The 23608-nt window shown below is 36.3% G+C and overlaps 1 protein-coding gene across 5 annotated transcripts in view; it reads right to left on the reverse strand.

Moving 5' to 3' along the window:
- Nucleotides 1-23608, reverse strand: part of USP25 (ubiquitin specific peptidase 25) — a 160853-nt gene that overhangs the window by 85489 nt on the left and 51756 nt on the right. For all 5 annotated transcript variants that reach the window (XM_070367620.1, XM_005898177.2, XM_070367615.1 and 2 more), the window contains 2 exons: nt 12147-12309; nt 2372-2458 (listed from right to left, as the gene is read on the reverse strand). In XM_070367620.1, the coding sequence (XP_070223721.1) occupies nt 2372-2458; nt 12147-12309 (250 nt within the window). The remainder of the gene's footprint in view (nt 1-2371; nt 2459-12146; nt 12310-23608) is intronic.

Genomic DNA, 23608 nt, shown 5'->3' on the forward strand with positions numbered 1-23608 from the left:
AAAGATACTTATGAACATCTAACTGCATCATGTAAATTATAAATATACTTTAACCAAAACATCAAAAGAACTAACCAAATTGTTAACAGAGGCAATAGTTCATAAAGTTTCATGTAAAAACTGTTATGACTGAAAGGGGTTTGCTTAATTCTCTGGAAGTATAAGTAGTTGGTCAGGTTATCTTAGATCCCTTCTGAAAATGGTTTTCAATTAATTTGACACTTATGGCTAAAGATTACAGCCCAAAAAGCTGGTTAAAAATCAAATTATATTCCCATCAGCTTGCATTATAAATGTTTCACATTTATAATGTTTGCAGGAAAAATTGTTTTCAAAATGATAGACTAAAAAGAAAATACAATAATGTATCATTACAACTAACAAAAGATCACACAAAGTTCAACACTTTACTGAAACCTAAAACTTTTCACTTCTTTGTCTTTGTCTTTATGGCTAATTTCTTTATGATAAGATCATTATGTCTTACAGTCAAGCATATCCGCATATCATCTCCATAATTAATCTTTCTCATTAAGTATGAATTTCTGAATGTGAATCAGTCCTACCTTTTGAAAAGCTAATATGAACAATATAACTAGCAATAGCTGACACCTGGTACTGACTATTGAGAGAGTTAATTCTTAGGTAGGTTGATAAGGAGTCTGGGCTCTCAAGGAGGAGAAAAGGGTCTGGGGCTCTCAAGGAGGAGATAGGGACAAAATGTTTTTTTTCTGCATTGCTTGGTTTTAGTCACATGTTTTTTCTTAAACTCTTGAGTTGTTATGACAACAATCTTTAAGACTAACTTTATACATTAAAACAACTCATTTTGCTCAAAGGTATGTTTTTCCTTAGGGAAGTCCTGTGGCTCAGATGGTAAAGCATCTGCCTGCAATGCGGGAGACCCAGGTTCAATCCCTGGGTCAGGAAGATCCCCTGGAGAAGGAAATGGCAACCCACTCCAGTACTCTTTCTTGCTTGGAGAATTTCCAAGGACTGAGGAGTCTGATGGGCTACAGTCCATGGACTCGCAAAGAGTGCGACATGACTGAGCGACTTCACTTTCACTTTCTTTACACAATAAAACAACTCATCTTGCTCAAAGGTATGATTTTCCTTAAAGTGAAAGTGAAGTGTTTTTTCTTAATGAAAAACAATTGATTATGTACTAATCAAAAACACTTGATTATGTACTAATGATTATATAACAATGTATCCTGTCAAGGACATGTTTCTTCTTTTTAACAAGAACCTTCTGACTAATTTGGTATCTTAAGACATGTGCTGTGGGAGTGGGTCTAGTAAGACCTTTCTTTTGTTCTAATCTTGTTAATTTCAGATGTTTGTTGTGGGAGTGAGTCTGGTAAAAGTATATAAGGCCTGGATAAGACTAGCAAGTGGGGCACTCTCCGTCCCCCTTCTGATGTCTATGTCAGAAGCATTCTCTGTCCCTTTTCACTGTAATAAAACTTCTGCCACACAAAAGCTCTGAGTGATAAAGCTTGGTCCCTGGTCCTGAACCTAAATCTTCTTCAGGACAACTTTAACTGTAAGCTACCACTATGTACCAGGTACTTTTAAGCCCTTTATGTTTTGCTATCTCATTTAATTCTCACAGAAACTCTATAAAACAATTGCTGTCATTATTTTCAATTTTCAGATATGAAAACTGAGCAGCAACTAGATCAAGTAACTAGCTCTAGGTCCAGAACCCGGGCAATGTGGCTCTGACCTCTGTGCTCTCTGTCACAGTACACTGCCTAACAATATTAGAAATTGTAGATTCACACTGCAAAAACAGGGTAAAGCTAAACTTTTAAAGAGTTCGTCTACAGAAATAAATGAAAAATGTTTGATTTCCACACACTTTTTGAGGAGGAAAGACCCTGAATTGTAAATGATAGCCTATTACTATAACATTCTAAAAAGAAGAAAAAAGCAATTACTAAAATGAAACAAAAAAATTGGCCTATTACTGACACACGTGTAGAAAAATTCATATTTACAATATACTGACCAAGAATAGTAAGTTACTGTTGTAGTTGAGATTAACAGGTTGACATTCAAATTTGACACTGCTTCAGATTTGATTTCACAAATATCCCAAAAGCAAACTTTCCCCCATGGCTCAGCAGGTAAGAATCCACCTTTAATGTGAGAGACACAGGAGACATGGGTTCCATCCCTGGGTTGGGAAGATCCTTTAGAATAGGAAATGGTAACTGAATCCTGGAAAATTCTATGGACAGAGGAGCCTGGCAGGCTGCAGTCCATGGGGTTGCAAAGGGTCAGGCACAATGAGGCACATGGCATGGCACCAAAAGCAAACACAAAAGAATATACTCGACTTAAAAATCTTTCATAATTTTACCTTTTGGTTTCGGGGTAAATCTTGAACATTTGATGGAGGCTTGTAATTCAGAACTAATCTTCTGAATTCCAAAAGATTGAATAATGACTGAAAAAGAACAACAATTTAAGATAACCAAAGGGAAAATTCTATTAACAGAACTATAAAAATATGACTAGTCTGAGAGATTCATTTTATATACAGAATATTTCCCACTAACACAAGAAGGCCTATTTTTCTCCCTGAGAAAAAGTCACACTTCTTTTATTTTGACATATTCTTGATCATTAACAATATTTATTGTACTGCAAAGCAGAAAATTACACTTGGACAATGCAAAAAATATAATATGTATTATTAAAAATTTTCTATGTGCCTAGGCAGTTTCCTCAAAATTAAATGTATACAAATGCAAACTCAAGAACTTTTTCAACATGTTATGTACAATGAGTTTTCTAGAGGTATCAATTCTACAAAAATACAGTAGAAATAAATCTATAGGCCAGATGCTAGGTTATAGAGACTCAAAGAAATTATGTATTATCACTAATGGTCAAGGAGACACAGCTTAGGAAGGAAACAATATTTAATTAAAACAACAGCAGTGTCACGCAAAGATACAGTAATACTGATCACATAGAGTATAATGAAAGCATATGGAAAGATGCTCATGGAAAAGTCTCCTGGAGCTACCCTTTTAAACTATAGTTTGTAATCCATTAATGTCAAGATAAACATCAACTCTAAAAAATGAAATAAAATGTAATGTAAAATATCAGAACATGTCACAAAGAATAAATTTACCAGAGTATTATTTATAAAATTTTCATTGGTGAAATTCTCATACGTTCTCATATGTATGTGTAAAGTGTTTTACAATGTAAAATGTATTCCTTTCTGTAAGTCATAGTTTATGAACTTCAAAAATCATTGTACAGGGGGCAATGATGCATTACAATCTTAGTAAAAGATGGGCTAGCCAACTTGCTAGAAAATAAACATAGCATTTTAAGCCAATAAGAAAACAAAAATTTGTTTAGTATTAGATTTTGGGAAAACTGACCCACTATAAATAGAGTCAGATACAGATATATAGAGATGCAAATCAAAGACCTATATATGAAAGGTAAAACCATAAAACTGATAACTGTGACCTGAAGTATTTTAGTAAACAATATGAACATATTCATTTACTCATTCTTTTAACAAACATTTATGGAGCACCCACTACATGCCAGACACAGGGAAGACAGGAAACAGAGAATAAAACATACCAAGTCGTCTCCGCCTTTAATACTATCTTGTGATTGCAAATTAAAACAATGAGAGTAGATGTTATAAACTAGAAAGAATGTGAATACAATAATAGACCAAAATCAGAAACTTAAGAAGCATTTAAAAGCCAAGTGAAAAAGAGGTATAAAACAAAATATGAATAGTAAAAGAAGTGGCGAGTCTGAGGGCACAGAAGAAAAAGGAGTAGAGAAAGCCTTCAAACACAGTTGTACATCAGAGTAACAGCAGAGCTTTTTTTTTTAATTTATTTATTTATTTACTTTACAATATTGTATTGGTTCTGCCACACATCAACATGAATCCGCCACGGGCGTACACGTGTTCCCCACCCTGAACCCCCCTCCCACTTCCCTCCCCGTACCATCCCTCCGGGTCATCCCAGTGCACCAGCCCCAAGTATCCTGTATTGAACCTGGACTGGCGATTTGTTTCTTATATGATATTATACGTGTTTCAGTGCCATAGTTTTGCATCAGAGTAACAGCAGAGCTTTAAAAAATGTTTATGTACAGAATTTCTCAACAAAGATATAAAGTACCAGAGATTCTGAAGTACATCAATCAATTACTGGCAAATTTCATTAAGGAGAAGATTAGTAAAGGTTGGAGGTTGCCACATCCAAAGAAGGTAAGGGCAGGAAAATAATCTTTATATTTAGCAGTTGGGAAGTCGCCTTTCCAATAAAATGGGAGGGCAGTAGCAATGAGTCCTAAAGAAATGGGTAAAAGTAGAGGTCAAAGTATGGACTGTTCTTACAAGGGATTTATATAGGAAAAAGAATGACAATCTAAAGAGGCTCAATCCACTTCTATGCTCTGAGCTCCCACTGAAAAATATTTTTTCTTCTTTTTGAACAGATTTCCCCTGGCATGGGTCTTCTGGTAACAAATTATTTCAGCTTCTGCTAAGCTCAAAATTGTGGAGGTTTTCATTTTCGAAAGACTTTTACTAGTTATAGAATTTGAGATGGCCGGTTATCTTTTCCCAGCATGTTAAAGATAGCATTTCTGTTGAGAAGCCAACTGTCGGTCTTATTTTTGCTCCTTTATTGAAGCAATATATCTTTTTCCAACTGGCTACTTTTAGGGTTTTCTCGGTCTTGAGTGTTTCTATTTTACTATGATGTACTTTTGTGCAGTACTCTTTATGTTCATACTACTTGGTTCCTATTGCTTCCCGAATCTGTGACTTGATTTCTTTCATCAAGTTCAGAATATTCTTTGTCATCTCTTCTAATATTGTTTTTATCCTACTTCCTTTTTAGTTTCCCTCTGGAACCACAAATAAATTGTGTTAGTAGTACAATTTACTCCATGTCCAAAATATCTCTTCTATGCTCTCATCTGTATTTCACGGCTATAGTGTGAAAATGTTCCTCAGACAAACTGTCCAGTTGACTAATTCTCTGGTCATGCTCTGTATCCTTCAGTTGTGTCTAATATGCTGCAAAATTCATCCCCTGATACCCTAACTTATGATATTTTTCAGCTCTAAATTTTTTTATAGTTTTTAGTTTTTTATCAAAAATTCTAAATTATGCTTCTAATTCCTTAAGCATATTAGTAGTTATATAACAAACTATTCAATTTTAACTTTTCCCTACATAGTTATATTTCTAATTATTCATTATTTTCTCCTAATTTGGGGACATGCCTTATTTTCTGATATGACCAATTATGAATGATTGAGTGTTAGACACTGTGTGTAAAAAACTGGAGAAAGTTCAAAGTTCAAGATGGTATTATCTTTCACTAAAATTTACATTTCCTTCTGGCAGGCAGCAAGACTAAAATATTTGCAATCCTATTATTACCTTGATCCAATCAATTATGAGATGATCTTAAGCTGGGATTCACAAGTTATAAAGCCTGGCCTCTTCTCAATTCTCAGTTAATCCTAGAGTCTAGCCCTTTAGAATTCAACTGAAAATTTCAGATGTTTCCAAGGCTTTCAAGCTTGTGTGAAACTCCGCTTAGCTTCCAGCCAATCAGCAGCAACTTCTGAAATTGCCTCAAATATCAGTTCAGTTCAGTTCAGTCGCCCAGTCATGTCAGATTCTTTCAGACCCCATGGACTGCAGCTCGCCAGGCTTCCCTATCCATCACCAACTCCCGGAGTTTACTCAAACTCATGTTCATCGAGTTGGTTTTGCCATCTAACCATCTTATCCTCTGTTGTCCCTTTCTCCCCCCACCTTCCATCTTTTCCAGCATCAGGGTCTTTTTCCAATGAGTCATTTCTTCACATCAGGTGGTCAAGGTACTAGTTTCAGCTTTAGCATCAGTCCTTCCAACGTATTCAGGACTGATTTCCTTTAGGATGGACTGGTTAGATCTCCTTGCAGTCCAAGGGACTCTCAAGAGTCTTCTCTAACACCATAGTTCAAAAGCATCAATTCTTTGGTGCTCAGCTTTCTCTATAATCCAACTCTCACATCCACACATGACTACTGGAAAACCCATAGCTTGGACTAGAAGGACCTTTGTTGGAAAAGTAATGTCTCTGCTTTTTAATGTACTGTCTATGTTGGTCATAGTTTTTCTTCCAAGGAGTAGGTGTCTTTTAATTTCATGGCTGCAATCACCATCTGCAGTTATTTTGAAGCCCCCCAAAATAAAGCCTCTGTTTCCATTGTTTTCCCATCTATTTGCCATGAAGTGATGGCACCAGATGCCATGATCTTCATTTTCTGAATGTTGAGCTTTAAGCCAACTTTTTCACTCTCCTCTTTCACTTTCATCAAGAGGCTCTTTAGTTCTTCTTTGCTTTCTGCCATAAGTATGGTATCATCTGCATATCTGAGGTTATTGATATTTCTCCCAGCAATTTTGATTCTAGCTTTTGCTTCATCCAGTCCAGCAATTCTCAATGATGTAGTCTGCATATAAGTTACATAAGCAAGGTGACAATATATAGCCTTGATGTACCCCTTTTCCGATTTGGAACCAGTCTATTGTTTCAAGTCCAGTTCTAATTGTTGCTTCTTGACCTGCATACAGATTTCTCAGGAGGCAGGTCAGGTGGTCTGGTATCCCATTTCTAAGAATTTTCCACAGTCAAAGGCTTTGGCAAAGTCAATAAAGCAGAAGTAGATGTTTTCTCAAAGATAAAACAGCCCAAAATGTGAAGCTTACTCTCTGAAAATTCTGTTCTCTCAAAGTGTAGCCTCAAAATTCCACAATGCTTTAGGGCTTGCAACACCTTCAAAATGCTGGTTTCATCTTTGTTTTTAGGACTCCAACAATATATGACCAAGTGGATGGCTGAAAAGAACTTAATATGCTATTACCCAAAGCAGAATTTATGACCATGGATTATCACAACAAATTACAGGAACTCATTTTAAGTCCCAATCTATACTCTATATTGGGCATAGTAGTATTGGTCAACGTATTTCTTCAAAAGGGGTGGTAAAGTCTAATCGCCACTACTGTCTAAATTACATTTGTGACTCATACAGATTTAAAACAAGTATCCTTTTATTGAGCTCAAAGCCAATATCTGAATTCTGAAATCTGTTAAGAATGTGGCTAAACTCATGGAAGGTGAGAGTTTAAATACATAATTTATGGAAAACAAAAAAAGTGATGACAAGAGAGCAGAAAGAAAGTGAAGTCGCTCAGTAGTGTCTGACTCTTTGCGACCCCGTGGACTGTAGCCTACTAGGCTCCTCTGTCCTGGGGTTCTCCAGGCAAGAATACTGGAGTGGGTTGTCATTTCCTTCTCCAGGGGATCTTCCAGACCCAGGGAACAAACCTGGGTTTCCCACATTGCAGGCAGACGCTTTAACCTCTGAGCTGCCAGGGTAGAGTTTAAATACATAATTTATGGAAAATAAAAAAAGCGATGACAAGAGAGCAGGAGATATAAACTCTCTATGATGAAAGATACTAAGGGAAACCAACATAAATTCTCCTTGGTGGATTATTAATATTTAAAAATGAAATAGTAACAGATAAGTTTCAAAGTGTGAGAAAAACAGAGTGGCCTGATTAAAAGATGAAAGTTTGTATACAGAGCAATTAAATCCCAATGGCCTTCCCAGACAGAGAGGCACCAGACAACTACTCTCTCCTTCTGTGGAATGTAGGAAAATCTAGACTTTGGATATAACTGAACTTAACTGACTCGGGTTCCTAAACCTTATCATCCAATCCACAACTCTTCTGAGGATGAAAAAGGGCTCTACAATGAATTAGTAAGTGCTGACACATCTACAATAGGAATAAACTGGGACTGTACGAGGCAAACCAAGAAGCAGAAGCACCTTACTTCTGAGCATCTCAGAGGATTCCAGATGGGAATGGTGCTAAGGGTCATGAGAACTCATGAATTACTTGAACTTAACACCCCAAACTAGAGAGAGGAATAGAGTAGAAAAAGCAGCCCCAATCAGTACCATCTACATAAAAGTTGCTTTTGAACAGGATAAAAATAATCCTGAGTAGTTAAGTGGTTGATACCCAATCTAAAGACAGGCTGATATTGTTAGCATCCAAAAGATTATGTAAGCCACTCTCTGCACAATTTCTTTTTGCTCACAATCCCTTCCTGATATCCTGTTCCTCTTTTCTTTCAAAATACTTAGGTCTCAGTACTTAAAGGAACAAGTACAACAAAGTTGCACCTTCTGTAGCTTACCCCCCATTACCTACTCTGAAGTTAGAGGTTTATAATTCCTGTAAACTATAATCGGTAGAAATACTTTTAAAGAAGAGAATTCCCAGTTGTTTCACACTAGTCTTGCCAACTAAGTAAATTCCATCCCTGAGAAAATTTTTGTAACTGAAACTTTACAGTGCATTTATATCATAATTTGAGCAAGTTCCAACTTGCTTTGAAAAAAAATTTTTAAACTTCCCAACACTAATACAGATTTCCTACCCAAAGTTCCTTTCATAAGTGAAAAGTTCCAGTTATTATGATAAACATATTTTAGATGTCTGTTGAATTAAGTAAATGTCAAGGAATGAAAAAATAAAATATTTCAATTACTAGAAGTGAAAATTAAAAGCTACTTAAAATGGTTTAAGAGATTTTAAAGTTACATTCAAAAACAAAACAATGTCATTTAGCACTAGACAATTTTTTTTTCCCATCCACAATTTCCTAAACTGAAGCTTACTGTTTTTCTACATCCCCAAAAAACAGTATACTATTACTTCATTAGAAGCCAAAATTTTCAAGGTTATCTTTTATTTCTTCTAGATGTTTAAAGCACCTATTCTAACTAACAAATACTGATTCTCTGTGAGCGCTTTCTTACTTCTTATAGTTTTCTAAGAGAAGCTGCTAATCAATGAGCCTCGTTTACTGGCCATAATAGTGTAAAGGTAGCATCCAAATACAGGCAGCAAAACATACTCATACGCGCTCAGAGCACAGCCTTAAAATTGTGTTTCACATTTTAAAGTGAAAACTAAATTATGAAATTTAAACAATGAAATGCAAAAGAATTTACTAGTGGTGCAAGTATTAAGATAGCAAATAAAATTTGAGATATTGCTAGCATGTAAGTGGATAATTAATGCATTCTCAAGACCAAAAACAAAAGTATTATTACAAATTCATGTTAATTCCAAGTATTCCTTAATATTTTCATAGCCTGGAAAACATATAACATATCATGTTATTAACTGGTGTGTACCATAGTTGAATAAAAAGTGAGGCATGAAACCAGAAAACCAAAGAAGATCAAATTATATAATACAGTTTGCCAGAAGTAAAGACAGAAAAGAGCTGGAAATTATAACACTGAAGTAAAAAAACAAATTAATCACCTAGAGAGCACAATTAATAACCTTTACAATAGAAAATTTTAATAACCTGTTAGTTGCTTTAATATCATATGAAAGTTAATACTGTATTCAGGTTGGAAACAGACAAAATGAAGAGGTATTTTAAATGTAAAAGAATGTAAATTGGAAAACACCTACTGATTTTTTTTTTTTTTTTTTTTTTCTTTAATAGAAAATTATTTAATTAGTATACATGTGTTCCCTATCCTGAACCCTCCTCCCTCCTCCCTCCCCACACCATCCCTCTGGGTCGTCCCAGTGCACCAGCCCCAAGCATCCAGCATCGTGCATTGAACCTGGACTGGCCATCTCGTTTCATACATGACATTTCACATGTTTCAATGCCATTCTCCCAAATCTTCCCACCCTCTCCCTCTCCCACAGAGTCCATAAGCCTGTTCTATACATCAGTGTCTCTTTTGCTGTCTCAGATACAGGGTTATCTTAAATTCCATATATATGCGTTAGTATACTGTATTGGTGTTTTTCCTTCTGGCTTACTTCACTCTGTATAATAGGCTCCAGTTTCATCCACCTCATTAGAACTGATTCAAATGTATTCTTTTTAATGGCTGAGTAATACTCCATTGTGTATATGTACCACAGCTTTCCTATCCATTCATCTGCTGATGGACATCTAGGTTGCTTCCATGTCCTGGCTATTATAAACAGTGCTGTGATGAACATTGGGGTACACGTGTCTCTTTCCCTTCTGGTTTCCTCAGTGTGTATGCCCAGCAGTGGGATTGCTGGATCATAAGGCAGTTCTAAACGAATGAAAACGAAAACACAACAACCCAAAACCTGTGGGACACGGTAAAAGCAGTCCTAAGGGGAAAGTTCATAGCAATACAGGCACACCTCAAGAAACAAGAAAAAAGTCAAATAAATAACCTAACTCTACACCTAAAGCAAAAGAAATGAAGAACCCCAGGGTTAGTAGAAGGAAAGAAATCTTAAAAATTAGAGCAGAAATAAATGCAAAAGAAACAAAAGAGACCATAGCAAAAATCAACAAAGCCAAAAGCTGGTTCTTTGAAAGGATAAATAAAATTGACAAACCATTAGCCAGACTCATCAGGAAACAAAGGGAGAAAAATCAAATCAATAAAATTAGAAATGAAAATGGAGAGATCACAACAGACAACACAGAAATACAAAGGATCATAAGAGACTATTATCAACAATTATATGCCAATGAAATGGACAACGAGGAAGAAATGGACAAATTCTTAGAAAAGTACAACTTTCCAAAACTCGACCAGGAAGAAATAGAAAACCTTAACAGACCCATCACAAGCACGGAAATTGAAACTGTAATCAAAAATCTTCCAGCAAGCAAAAGCCCAGGTCCAGACGGCTTCACAGCTGAATTCTACCAAAAATTTAGAGAAGAGCTAACACCTATCCTGCTCAAACTCTTCCAGAAAATTGCAGAGGAAGGTAAACTTCCAAACTCATTCTATGAGGCCACCATCTCCCTAATACCAAAACCTGACAAAGATCCCACAAAAAAAGAAAACTACAGGCCAATATCACTGATGAACATAGATGCAAAAAACACCTACTGATTTTAAAAGACTCATTAGAAACACTAAATGAGCTACAGTTCAGCTATATTAGGAAATTAAGCACAAATATTAATTTTCCTAAAGAGCAATTAAAACTAAGAGCATGTTATTATTCATAGATTATTTTACTTAAGGAGATTGTTTAGTTTAAGTTTTCACAATTTGAAAGATAACATTACCAATGTCTGAGAATACTAAAGAATTATGACAATAGTCATATCATGTAAGAGTTAAAAAAAAAAAAAAAACTAGTCCAAACTGAGAAGATGGTTATCTATGCATACAAATATTTTTCATTTTAGAATAAGAAGCTCAATAAATAATTCCAAGTTAGAAAATGTTATTCTTAATTTATTTTTATTCTTTCATTCTCACATATGTATTGAGAATTATTTCTCAATCTATTTCCTCCTAAAATAAAATGTCCTCTTTTATTAAAAAAAAGTACTTAAACGACTATAATTATTGAATGATATTTTCTATTATATATAAATAAATCTGATCTGACTCTCACACACACACACACAAAAACAGTCTTGGTTTCATATCTTGGTTATGAAGTGAAGTGTGAGTCACTCAGTCACGTCCGACTCTTTGTGACACCATGGACTGTAGCCCACCAGGCTCCTCTATTCAAGGAATTTTCCAGTCAAAAATAGTCGAGTGGGTAGCCATTCCCTTCTCCAGGGGATCTTCCCAACCCAGGGATCAAACCTAGGTCTCTTGCATTGCATTGCATTTTGTTTTTACCATCTGAGCCGCCAGGGAAGACCCATCTTGGTTATATCCTTTCCTAAATTTGCAGGGATTTAGATATAAAAATATTTTCTTTTCACTCTGACAACAATTCCCAACAACAGATAAGGAGGAGAAATTAATTGTGAATAAGGCATTGACAGTGTTTTATCGTGAAAAGTCCACACTGGGAATGAAGAACAAAGTGGAGTGGGGAATACTGCAATCGCCAAACTAAGTTAGTAGAAAGGCATATTAAAACCTTGTTTGCAGTGTGTGTGTCTATGTGTGTGTCTGTGTGTATGTAGATATATAACAACTAAAAAGAAACACAACTCCAACTCACTTTTCACTGCTGCCAGGCCCACCACATAAGATCTGCATAAAGATTCTTACCTGAATAACAGCACTAAACCAGCAAGTATTGCCAACATTCTTTAGTCCAACAGGAGCTTTGTCCTGCCTTTTTCTATCGTAAGGGTTTCGAGAATCTCTCCAAATTTCAGTAGGTGTCCTCTTCAAACATGCTTTATTTTCTGCTATGCTGGCCTCAAGAACTCTTAAACGATAGGTAGAAAATAATGGTGAAAAAATACAGCATTAATTTAGCACTGTACGGTAGAAAACAGCATACTATAAACTAAGGATTTTTATAAATTAAGGTCTAGACAATGCATTTGGAAAAGGAATACTTAACACTAAATTTACTCAAGTGGAGGCTAGTTTTCTAGAACATAGCATAGTTCTAGTTTTCAAGAACATAGTAGTAGCAATGCTAATAGATCAAAACACAGGCAGCAGTTTTTCCTCAGAAAACAGATTTTAATCACAAAAAGATAGCATTACATAATAGGAAATAGATATATTAAGTTATATTTCAACAAACTAGAAGCTTAGTATCAGGAATATAGCACCTAGATAAGTTTTCTGAAAAAATCATTGCATTGAAGTATATATTTACAATATACATAATGATTAGTTTTCATTAGAATTTCTTTGAAACACCAAGAAAATTAAAAATTGAAAAACACTGCACATTCATCCCTCTGATCATTAATTTCCTTTTCTATTTAAAAAAAAGTTTAGGTAAATTCTAGGGTTCGTTTCAGTTCTACATAGCCATACTCTACAAAAGCTACTGAAAAATAAAGGGAGAGAATATTTATGTGTTCACTTCATTCCCCAATAGTTTGCCTAGAGAAAAATCTACTGCAGTAAACTCCTACATATCAGAATAATAAAAGATAAACCTCTTCAAAATAAGTACATCCACAGAATATCTAAAACATATCTAAACACGGCTAACAGTACTGCTTAATGGTGCATTAATGCTTAAGCTGGAATCAAGATTGCCGGGAGAAATATCAATAACCTCAGATACGCAGATGACACCACCCTTATGGCAGAAACTGAACAGGAACTAAAAAGCCTCTTGATGAAAGTCAAAGTGGAGAGTGAAAAAGTTGGCTTAAAGCTCAACATTCAGAAAATTAAGATCATGGCATCTGGTCCTATCACTTCATGGCAAATAGATGGGGAAACAGTGGAAACAGTGTCAGACTTTATTTTTTTGGGCTCCAAAATCACTGCAGATGGTGACTGTAGCCATGAAATTAAAAGACGCTTTACTCCTTGGAAGCAAAGTATGACCAACCTAGATAGCATATGCAAAAGCAGAGACATTACTTTGCCAACAAAGGTCCGTCTAATCAAGGCTATGGTTTTTCCTGTGGTCATGTGTGGATGTGATAGTTGGACTGTGAAGAAAGCTGAGCACAGAAGAATTGATGCTTTTGAATTGTGGTGTTGGAGAAGACTCTTGAGAGTCCCTTGGACTGCAAGGAGATCCAACCAGTCCATTCTGAAGGAGATCAGCCCTGGGATTTCTTTGGAAGGAATGATGCTAAAGCTGAAACTCCAGTACTTTGGCCACCTCATGAGAAGAGTTGACTCATTGGAAAAGACTTTGATGCTGGCAAGGATTAGGGGCAGGAGGAGAAGGGGACGACAGAGGATGAGATGGCTGGATGGCATCACTGACTCGATGGACGTGAGTCTGAGTGAACTCCGGGAGTTGGTGATGGACAGGGAGGCCTGGCGTGCTGCGACTCATGGGGTCACAAAGAGTCAGACACAACTGAGCGACTGAACTGAACTGAACCGAATGCTGAACAGCATTTTCTCTTAAGCAAGAAAATGCTGAAAAACCCTAATCCCTACATATAAACTAATCATGCATTTTGTCTACTCAAGACATGTGTTACTTACTATTCCAAATTATCATGAATAACTCATTTTATGTTCACTCCAAAAATCTTAGTAAGAGATTTTTCAACTTTTTGGCTTCTTAAAAAAAATCCCATTCATGCTACACTATTTTTATCCTAAAGATTTTGCTCTATTAGATCAATGTCAAACTAATACAGCTATCTTCCTTAATTATGGATGAGAAGCAGAATATTTTTCATCTCTGACTTTGTAATATGACCTTAGATACAGTGCATTAGATTCCAAATCAGTATTACTTAAAATAACTTATATGAATATAGGATAGAGTTTTTCTTTGGGAATCAATTAAATCACATAGGGCAGGGGTGGGGGTGGGGAGAGCAGAAAACACGATACATTAAAATGTAAAGGTCAAAGAAAACTCACATATTTAAAAATAAACAGTTTATACTTTTAAGAGTGATCTAACATTAGCAGCAGTAATCTTTGCCCAACTATCAACTCTCACAAGGAACCTCAGCCCCTAGAGGTTTTTTCTCTTATTTAACAATAAACAGTGCTAGAACTCCTTGGAAGGTATTTAGTTGATGATTAGGGACTTAAGAATATCAGGTTTATCTGGAACATCCCACTCCAATCAAAAATGAGTTCTCAAGAACATAAAAGGGAAGTAAGTCAAAGAGCCAACTTGAGACTTTCTACTGTTCGTTGCACAATTTAGCATGACACAAGAAAAATCAACTGTACAAATTACATTTGTACAAGGTGACCACCTCGAAAGAGAAGTTAACACATAGTATACAAAAGGTAAATACAACATCAAAGTCTATTTTATATAAAAAAGGTATATTTAATCATTTTTTGACTTACATAAGTGGGAACAATTTTCATTTGAAAAGTCTGTTCCTTTTGTTACATATGTATATCTAGAAGTATAAATTAATGAATCTTATTTCCACACTGGTAATCAGAAATGAACAAACTAAAACAAGCAATGGGTTCTGGGAAAGGTAGCAAACATACTACAAACAGGAAAGAATTAGTGCCAGTGGTCATTTATTAGTTGGTGCAAAAGTAAATGTGGTTTCAGACCCTGAATTTTAAATCATTATAACTAGGTTCAAACACACCTATGTTAAATCAAAATAGGAACCATTACAATTAACACATTTTTGCCAATGAGAAATGTTTGTTTATTCCTATAGCATAAAAATCTGTGCTTCGAAAAAAAAAAAAATCTGTACTTCAGGATTCAACAAACTCCCTCCTGCTGGTTGTAGAAGTGTTTCCCCTGCAAAAAGATGTCGAGATGCTTGAAGAAGTGGTAGTTGGTTGGCGAGAGGTCAGGCGAATATGGCAGATGAGGCAAAACTTCATGGCCCAGTTTGTTCAACTTCCAAAGTTATGTGACGTGTGGTCAGGCATTGCTGTGGAGAAGAATTGGGTCTTTCCTGTTGACCAATGCTGGCTACAGCTGTTACAGTTTTCAGTGCATCACATCAATTTGCTGAGTATACTTCTCAGATATAATGGTTTTCCTGGATTCAGAAAGCTGTAGTGGATTAGAGGGCAGCAGATCACCAAACAGTGACCATGACTCTTGGTGCAAGTTTGGCTGTGGGAAGTGATCTGGAGCTTCTTCTCAGTCCAACCACCTAGCCCGTCATGGCAGCCTGTTATGTAAAACCCACTTTTCAACACATGTCACAGTCCAATCAATAAATGGTTCATTGTTGTTGCACAGAATAAGAGAAGACAACACTTCAAAATGGCAATTTTTTGATTTGTGGTCAGTTCATGAGGTGCCCACTTATCAAACTGTTTCACCTTTCCAATTTGCTTCAAATGCCACATAACCACAGAATTGTCAACACTGAGTTCTTGGGCAACTTCTCGTGTAGTTTTAAGAGGATCAGCTCTGATGATGGCTCTCAATTGGTCACTGTCAACTTCTGATGGCCAGCAACTGAGCTCCTCATCTTTAAGGCTCTTGTCTCAAAGTTTTGCAAAACTTCTTGAACCACCACTGAACTGTACATTTCTTTAGCAGTTCCTGGGCTATATGCATTGCTGATATTGTAAGTTGTCCTTGCTGCTTTACTACCCATTTCAAACTCAAACAAGAAAACTGCTCGAATTTTTCTTTCTAACATCATTTCCACATCTAAAATATATATAAACAGCAAGTAATAAGTCATTAGCAAAAAAAAAATGTGCATTTTAATGACATGTAACTACATTTAAGAATGTATTCCAATATCAAATGGCAAAGTTCAACAATGCAAAACCACAATTACTTTTGCACCAACCTAATATAAAAGACAGAAGAGGCATTCAGCAACTGACTAGCACTGGTGGGCAGGTATAATAACCATTAAAAAAAAAAAAAGGATTCTATAGTATATTCCAAAAGCATAAACTAGTCAAAAGTCAAGGAGAACTACACTCATTCATAAATCTCCTAGGTGCATGATCCTCTACCACTATATGTTTTTAAACTATTTATAATAATATGTTTTTTAAACATATATGTTTAATATATGTTTTTAAACTAGTTATAATAAAATACTAACTTAAAACTCTAGTTATAATAAAATAAAATAGAAATAACCCTTTTTAATGCCAACACATCAGATCACTTGTATCATAATGACCAGGCAACAGGTCACGTAGACATTAGTTATAGAAAACTTCAGAAGAGTTGATTTCTACAAAATACACCCAATCTAGAAAAATTAAAATCTATACATAAGTCACATGAATTTAGTAACAAAATGAGACTCGGCCTCAAGACAACACTGAGTAAAACTAGGTCTCCTGCTCCCCATACCTGTCAACAACCCATTCCAAATCTCCAATTCAGACTGCTCTGAGATAACAATATTCTTCTAATTTCAGATCTAGTTAAGATTACTAAAAACCAGAAGGTATTATTTTTAAATGTTTCAATATAGTTAATTCAGTCACCCTTCTCTTCAGTCCCCTTCCACCAAGAAAATACATCTCTTGTTTTTCATGGTGGGAAATGTATAGCCTCAAATGTATTTTCTAGGACCAAGCAGCTTACCTGAACTCTTTGTTACAAGCTAGGAGGGAAAGTCAAGAATATAAACTGAAGATACCATCTCCCCAGCATTCCCATGGATCTTTTTTTCTACAAAGGAAAAGTTGGATACAAACTGTAATAACTGAATAGAGCTCAAGATATATATGTTCCCTGCTTCTCAAAGTGACCTAAGATGTAAAAAAAAAATTAAGTATATGTGCATGTGTGAAAGTGAAAGTCACTCAGTCATGTCCGACTCTCTGTACCCCAGGTACTACACAGGCCATGGAATTCTCCAGGCCAGAATACTAGATTGGGTAGCCTTTCCCTTCTCTATGGGATCTTCCCCATCCAGGGATCAAACCCAGGTCTCCAGCATTGCAGGAGGATTCTCTACCAGCTGAGCCATAAGGGAAGCCCTTATGTGCATGTGTATACATAATTAAATGTATATAATTATACATATAACTGAATTCAGTCATATGGTAGAGATCATCATACATTATAATAAAAATGTTTTAAAGACACAGACTTATAATTCTCCATATGTGTGTATTATGTTGTTCAGTCACATCCAACTCTTTGCAACCCTATGGACTGTAGCCCACCAGGCTCCTCTGTCCATGAGATTCTCCAGGCAAGAACACTGCAGTGGGTTGCCATTTCCTCTTCAAGGGGAGTAGACTATTGAAAGTCCCTTGGATAGCAAGGAGATCAAATCAGTCAATACTAAAGGAAATCAATTCTGAATATTCACTGGAAGAACTGATGCTGAAGCTGAAACTCCAATACTTCGGCCACCTGATACAAAAAGCCAACTCAGTGGAGAAGACCCTGATGCTGGGAAAGACTGAAGGTAAGAGGAGAAAGGGAAGGCAAAGGATGAGATGGTTGGATGGCATCATCAATTCAATGAACATGAGTTTGAGCAGACTCTGGGAGATGGTGAAGGACAGGGAAGCCTGGCGTGCTGCAGTCCACTGGGTCGCAAACAGTCAGACATGACTGTGAGACTGAACAACAGGCACCACTACCTCCAGGGGGTCTTCCAGACCCAGGGATCGAATTCATGTTTCTTGTGTTTCCAACATTAGCAGGTGGGTTCTTTACCACTAGTGCTACCTGGGAAGCCCTCTAATATTCCTTAACCACGCGGTAATATGGTAGAATTATGGTAGCTACAAATGGTCGATGAAAGAATGCCATGACTTTGTGATCTCCTTGATTTAGAACTTACAACATATTCAGTTTTGTAATCACTAGGGACTTACAACATGCTCCAGTAGGTTTCCTCCTATGTCTGCCCCCTGGCTTTTAAAGGACCTTATAAACACATTTATTACACTGCACAAAATTCTGAACCAACCAGTCTCTCCTATCAGCATCAGAGGATAGAAACAGGGATTTGCTTCATCCCTAGAGCATACTTGGTTAAAAAAAAAAATGGAGTTAAACAAGTGTTTGAAATATAATGTTAGATATCAGATGTTGCTATCTCTTTGTTATTATTATTATTATTGTCATTTGGCAAAGCCCAACCTCTAACCCAAATATGAGCCCTCCAGTCCCAAGTTCTTGTCCTTTTTGAGAGCCCAGTTCTGGCACTATGAATATAAATTATATATAAACCAAGTCCTCATATGGGTTCCTTCCTGGCCTCACCAAAGTTAAAAGCCAGTGATTCTACCTAGACTTTAAAGAGAGAGAGAGAGAATAAGAAACAACACTGCAAATCTCAGAGCTCAGAAATAGCTTATAACAAAATGTAGCATACTGAGAAAGGAAACTCCCAAAATCGAAAAAGATGACAAAACATTTTTGCTCTTTTCCTTCCACACACTATGTTGAAGGAATCTTGAAAGCATTTACTTATAGTAAATGTTCCCATTCCTAGTACTGATTTTGAGGGCTTTTTGTGTGTGTGTGTGTGTGTTTTTATTTAAAGCACTATAGAAAGTATTCACTTTGATCATTCAAATCCATTTTATGCAAGCAACATACTGGAAAATTTTCATGTCACTTAAGCTATACACATCAACTGGAAAAAAAAATTAAAGAAAGAAGGTGGAAGGGAGGGATAGAGGGTGGAAGAATCATCTACATTTCCTTTAAAAAAAAAAAAAGCTTGGTATTTTGACTGGGATCACACTAAATCCATAAGTCAATTTAAGGAGAGCTAACCAGTTTTACAATCTTAAATCTTTCAATTCATAAAATACAATATATTTCCAATTATTTCCATATTCATTAATATGTCTCAGTGTTATTTAATAATTTTCTTCTTAGAAGTTCTTACATTTCTTTTTTATTCCTGGTCTTTAATCGTTCTATGTGTTATAAATGGTAGTTTTAAAATATTTTCTCCTTATCATTCTTTATTATACATAAAAATATAACTTTTTGTATATTATCAATTAACATAGATAAATACATTGTTTCCTGGTAAAAGTATTTTACTGAAAGGTGATTTGTATATAAGATACACAAAACTTAAATGTACAGTCCAGTGAAATTTTTACCAATGAATACATCTATGAAACCACCACCCAAAGATATAGAAAATTTCTATCATTCCCAAAAATTCTCTCATGCCCCTTTTCCAACAGTGTCCTCTCTAGTTCTCAGATAATCAACATTGTGACCACTTCTACCACCATAAATAAGTTATGCTATGCTATGCTATGCTAAGTCACTTCAGTCGTGTCCGACTCTGTGCGACCCCATAGACAGCAGCTCACCAGGCTCCCCAGTCCCTGGGATTCTCCAGGCAAGAACACTGGAGTGGGTTGCCATTTCCTTCTCCAATGCAGGAAAGTGAAAAGTGAAAGTGAAGTCGCTCAGTCGTGTCCGACTTTTAGCGACCCCATGGACTGCAGCCTACCAGGCTCCTCCGTCCATGGGATTTTCAAGGCAAGAGTACTGGAGTGGGGTGCCATTGCATGCCTGTCCTTAAATATCACGTAAATGGATTCATAGAGCAGTTACTCTTTTGCATCGTCTCTTTCACTCAACATGTTGCTTTGGGGATTCCCCCACATTTTTTTAAAGTATCTGGAAAATGTTTTCCATTACATTGCTTTGTATTCCACTGTGCGAATGTACCACCACTGTTAACTATTCTGCTCTTACAAATATTTGGTTGTTTACAGTTTTTAGTTATGACTAATAAAGGCACTATGCACTCCTTTCTCAAGGGTCTAGACCTAGGAGTGGAAACACAGAGTGTGCTAAGTCCAAGCATAATATATGTTGAAATACACTAGAAATTTTCAGTTTTCCAAAGTGGTTATACCATTATACATTCTTACCAACAATATATGACACTTTCCAACTGCTTTACATACTTACCAATATTTGGTATGTCAGTCTTTCTAATTTTAGTCATTGTGTTGGCTGTATAGTGATGGCTGTTCTCCAATGAGGTGACTCACCAAGCTTGCACCAGAGATTACCACTACTGCTGTAACCTATCATCATATCCCACAGGGCAACTAGTCCACAATCATTTACTGAACACCAGTCAAAGAACTCCGTGTTTTTGACACAGAAACTGCACATTGGATATGTAACTACTTCCAAAAGCAGATCTGTTTCTCCAGTGGTAAGCAAGCTCTTGCCCACTCCTCACAGACTGACTACACTGGCCCTTTAATCACCTTCCAGTCTGCATTCTGACCCTTCTCAGAACTATTAGTGGTGCCTCATGGCTGCTGACACTTTTTTTTGAGTTACAGTTTTGCTCTCCCACTCTGACTGGTCATCTCATCCCATACTCTTGAGGCCCTTGAAACTAATGTTTCATATTTTCTACTTTTTCAACTTGCAATCTGACAATGGTATACCTTTTATTATAAAAGCCACTCAAAAAAGGAATGATAGTCAAAGAACTGGATGGACCTTCTACACTCTCTACCGTCCATGGACATCTGGTATTATTGAGCCTTAAAATTATCCTTACAAATTCACTTCAAAAGATTTGTAAATGCCATCCCTCATCTACTCCTGTTCCAAACATCATCTTAAGGCATTTAACCCTCATAACTGCTTCCTAGGTATTGATCAAGATGAAAAGAGTGAGAGTTATAGAAACCTATAACTTTTAGGTTATAGGTTTTTAAAATTCAGAATCCTGCCCCAACCATTCCTGGACATGTTGCTTTATTCTTTCCCCAATGACAACTCTAGGCTGTCCTGCTTGGTAAACCCTCCAAGTGGCTCCCACACTCAATTTATATTCAGACACCTAAAATTCTTTGTTGGACTGAATGATCTTAGAGTGTAAAAATAATTACTTGGACGAGCACACTGCTCATCCAGTTCCTCTACAGTGGCCCATGTAAGCCAAAGCGGGACGTACGAAGAGGATGCGCGTGCATGCATGCTAAGTCACTCAGTCATGTCTGACCCTTTGAGATCCCATGGACAACAGCCTGCCAGGCGGCTCTGTCTGTGGGATTTCCCAGGCAAGAATACTGGAGTGGATTGCCATGCCCTTCTCCAGGGGATCTTCCTAACCCAGGGAATGAACTCGCATTTTTTTACATCTCCTGCACTGGCAGGTGAATTCCTTACCACTGTGCCACCTGGGAAGCCCCCATGTAAGCCCAAGTGGGAGGTTCAAAGCGTCCATGTAAATTTCACAAAAATGTTATTGTTTCTCTTGTATCAGCCTGTCTGGGTGAAACCTCAGGTACAAGTAGGAAATTATTGGGGAAAAAAGGTAAAATCAGAACTCCTAGAAAGGGACACACCGATTTTGTAGCAGTGGAGGCACTACAACCACCCCACATCTCTGAGTACGGGATATGGTAGATCCATGAACACGAGAAACATTAATAATTCTTTGTCTTTCAGAAATGACTTGAGAGCCCTAATGAGAAAGAAAAACACCCGATAAGGCCACCCCATATCACAGAATTCTGGCAGTTATTTTTTTTCCAATCACTGAAAATCATTTTTCATTATTTTCATGTGTCTTATTGCCATGTAAATTTGCATAATTTGTAACTTTCACTGTCACTATTTTTAAGACAATTCTACCTTTTTTCTCTAAGAAATTTTAAGATTTTCTCAGTCTTAAGTGTTCTGGAGTATCACTAGAATGAATTTAGGTGTGGGCTTCTTTTAATTTTTCTAATGGAATTTGTAGACTCATGAAATTATAAGTTATCTTTTCACTTCTAAAAAATTTCTGTGATGATCTCTTTAAATTCTGCCTCTGACCCACTCCTTCCTCTCCTTCTGTAACATCAATTAATATATGTTAGATCTACTCATTTTATTTGCCATGTCATTCAACCTTTCTCCATATTTTTTCTCTTTTAGCTATCTTTTACATGTTGGGTAATTTCTTCTCATATAGCTTACAGACTACTAACACATTATTTAGCTATTTCTAATCTATTAAACTTGTGTTCTGTTTTTTTCTCCTTTTTTAACTTAATAATTCTTATTTTCATTTCTAGAAGATATTTTCACAGTTCTTTTTCAAGTCGAGATTTACTGAATTACTAAAGTGACACAAATTTCTGCTGCACAACCATGGTACAATTTCTCAAGGGCAAATCTCATCACTTCCAACAACACTCCCCAAGCCAAGAGAACTATCTTTGCAGTATTATAGGTGTTTTGGAGAGGGGATACTTCTGATTTACCCTTCAGGTGAATGTCATCCACTGACAGAACCACTTTATGAGGGGAAAGCTTCCCACCTGATTACAGACAATGGCCTTTCACGTCCTTTTCCCACATTCAATAAAGATATCAAAACTGAAACTCAAAACTGAAATATCAAAACTGAAAATGGATAAGAAAGCTGTGGTACATATACACAATGGAGTATTACTCAGCCATTAAAAAGAATACATTTGAATCAGTTCTAATGAGGTGGATGAAACTGGAGACTATTATACAGAGTGAAGTAAGCCAGAAGGAAAAACATAAATACAGTATACTAACGCAGGTTTATGGAATTTAGAAAGATGGTAACGATAACCCTGTGTACGAGACAGCAAAAGAGACACTGATGTATAGAACAGTCTTATGGACTCTGTGGGAGAGGGTGGGAAGATTTGGGAGAATGTCATTGAAACATGTGAAATGTCATGTATGAAACGAGATGCCAGTCCAGGTTCAGTGCACGATGCTGGATGCTTGGGGCTGGTGCGTTGGGAAGGCCCAGGGGGATGGTATGGGGAGGTTGGGAGGGAGGAGGGTTCAGGATGGGGAGCATGTGATTTTTTTTTTAAAAATAAAATTATAAAAAAAAAAAATAAATAAAAATAAAAGCAAAAAAAAAAAAAAAACTGAAACTCAAGTTTATATGCACGAGCAAATTTCATCATGCCAAAAAGTGAATTTCAGCATTTCAAACTTATTTCCTTGGGTACGTTCTTTCACTTTGCTTTAATCTGATTAGAGCCCTTACTATCTGAACAACCCTATAATACTTTCAAGAGATCTTAAAATATTTTATATCCAACAGAAGCAACACATTTTGGTTGATTACACTAGAAAATTTGTTTTAGTCTACCATATTTCCTGACACAGTTGAAGGCAAGCTGTTTGTAACAATTTTAACTAG

Source organism: Bos mutus, chromosome 1 (assembly GCF_027580195.1).
Source record: "Bos mutus isolate GX-2022 chromosome 1, NWIPB_WYAK_1.1, whole genome shotgun sequence".
Taxonomy (NCBI): domain Eukaryota; kingdom Metazoa; phylum Chordata; class Mammalia; order Artiodactyla; family Bovidae; genus Bos; species Bos mutus.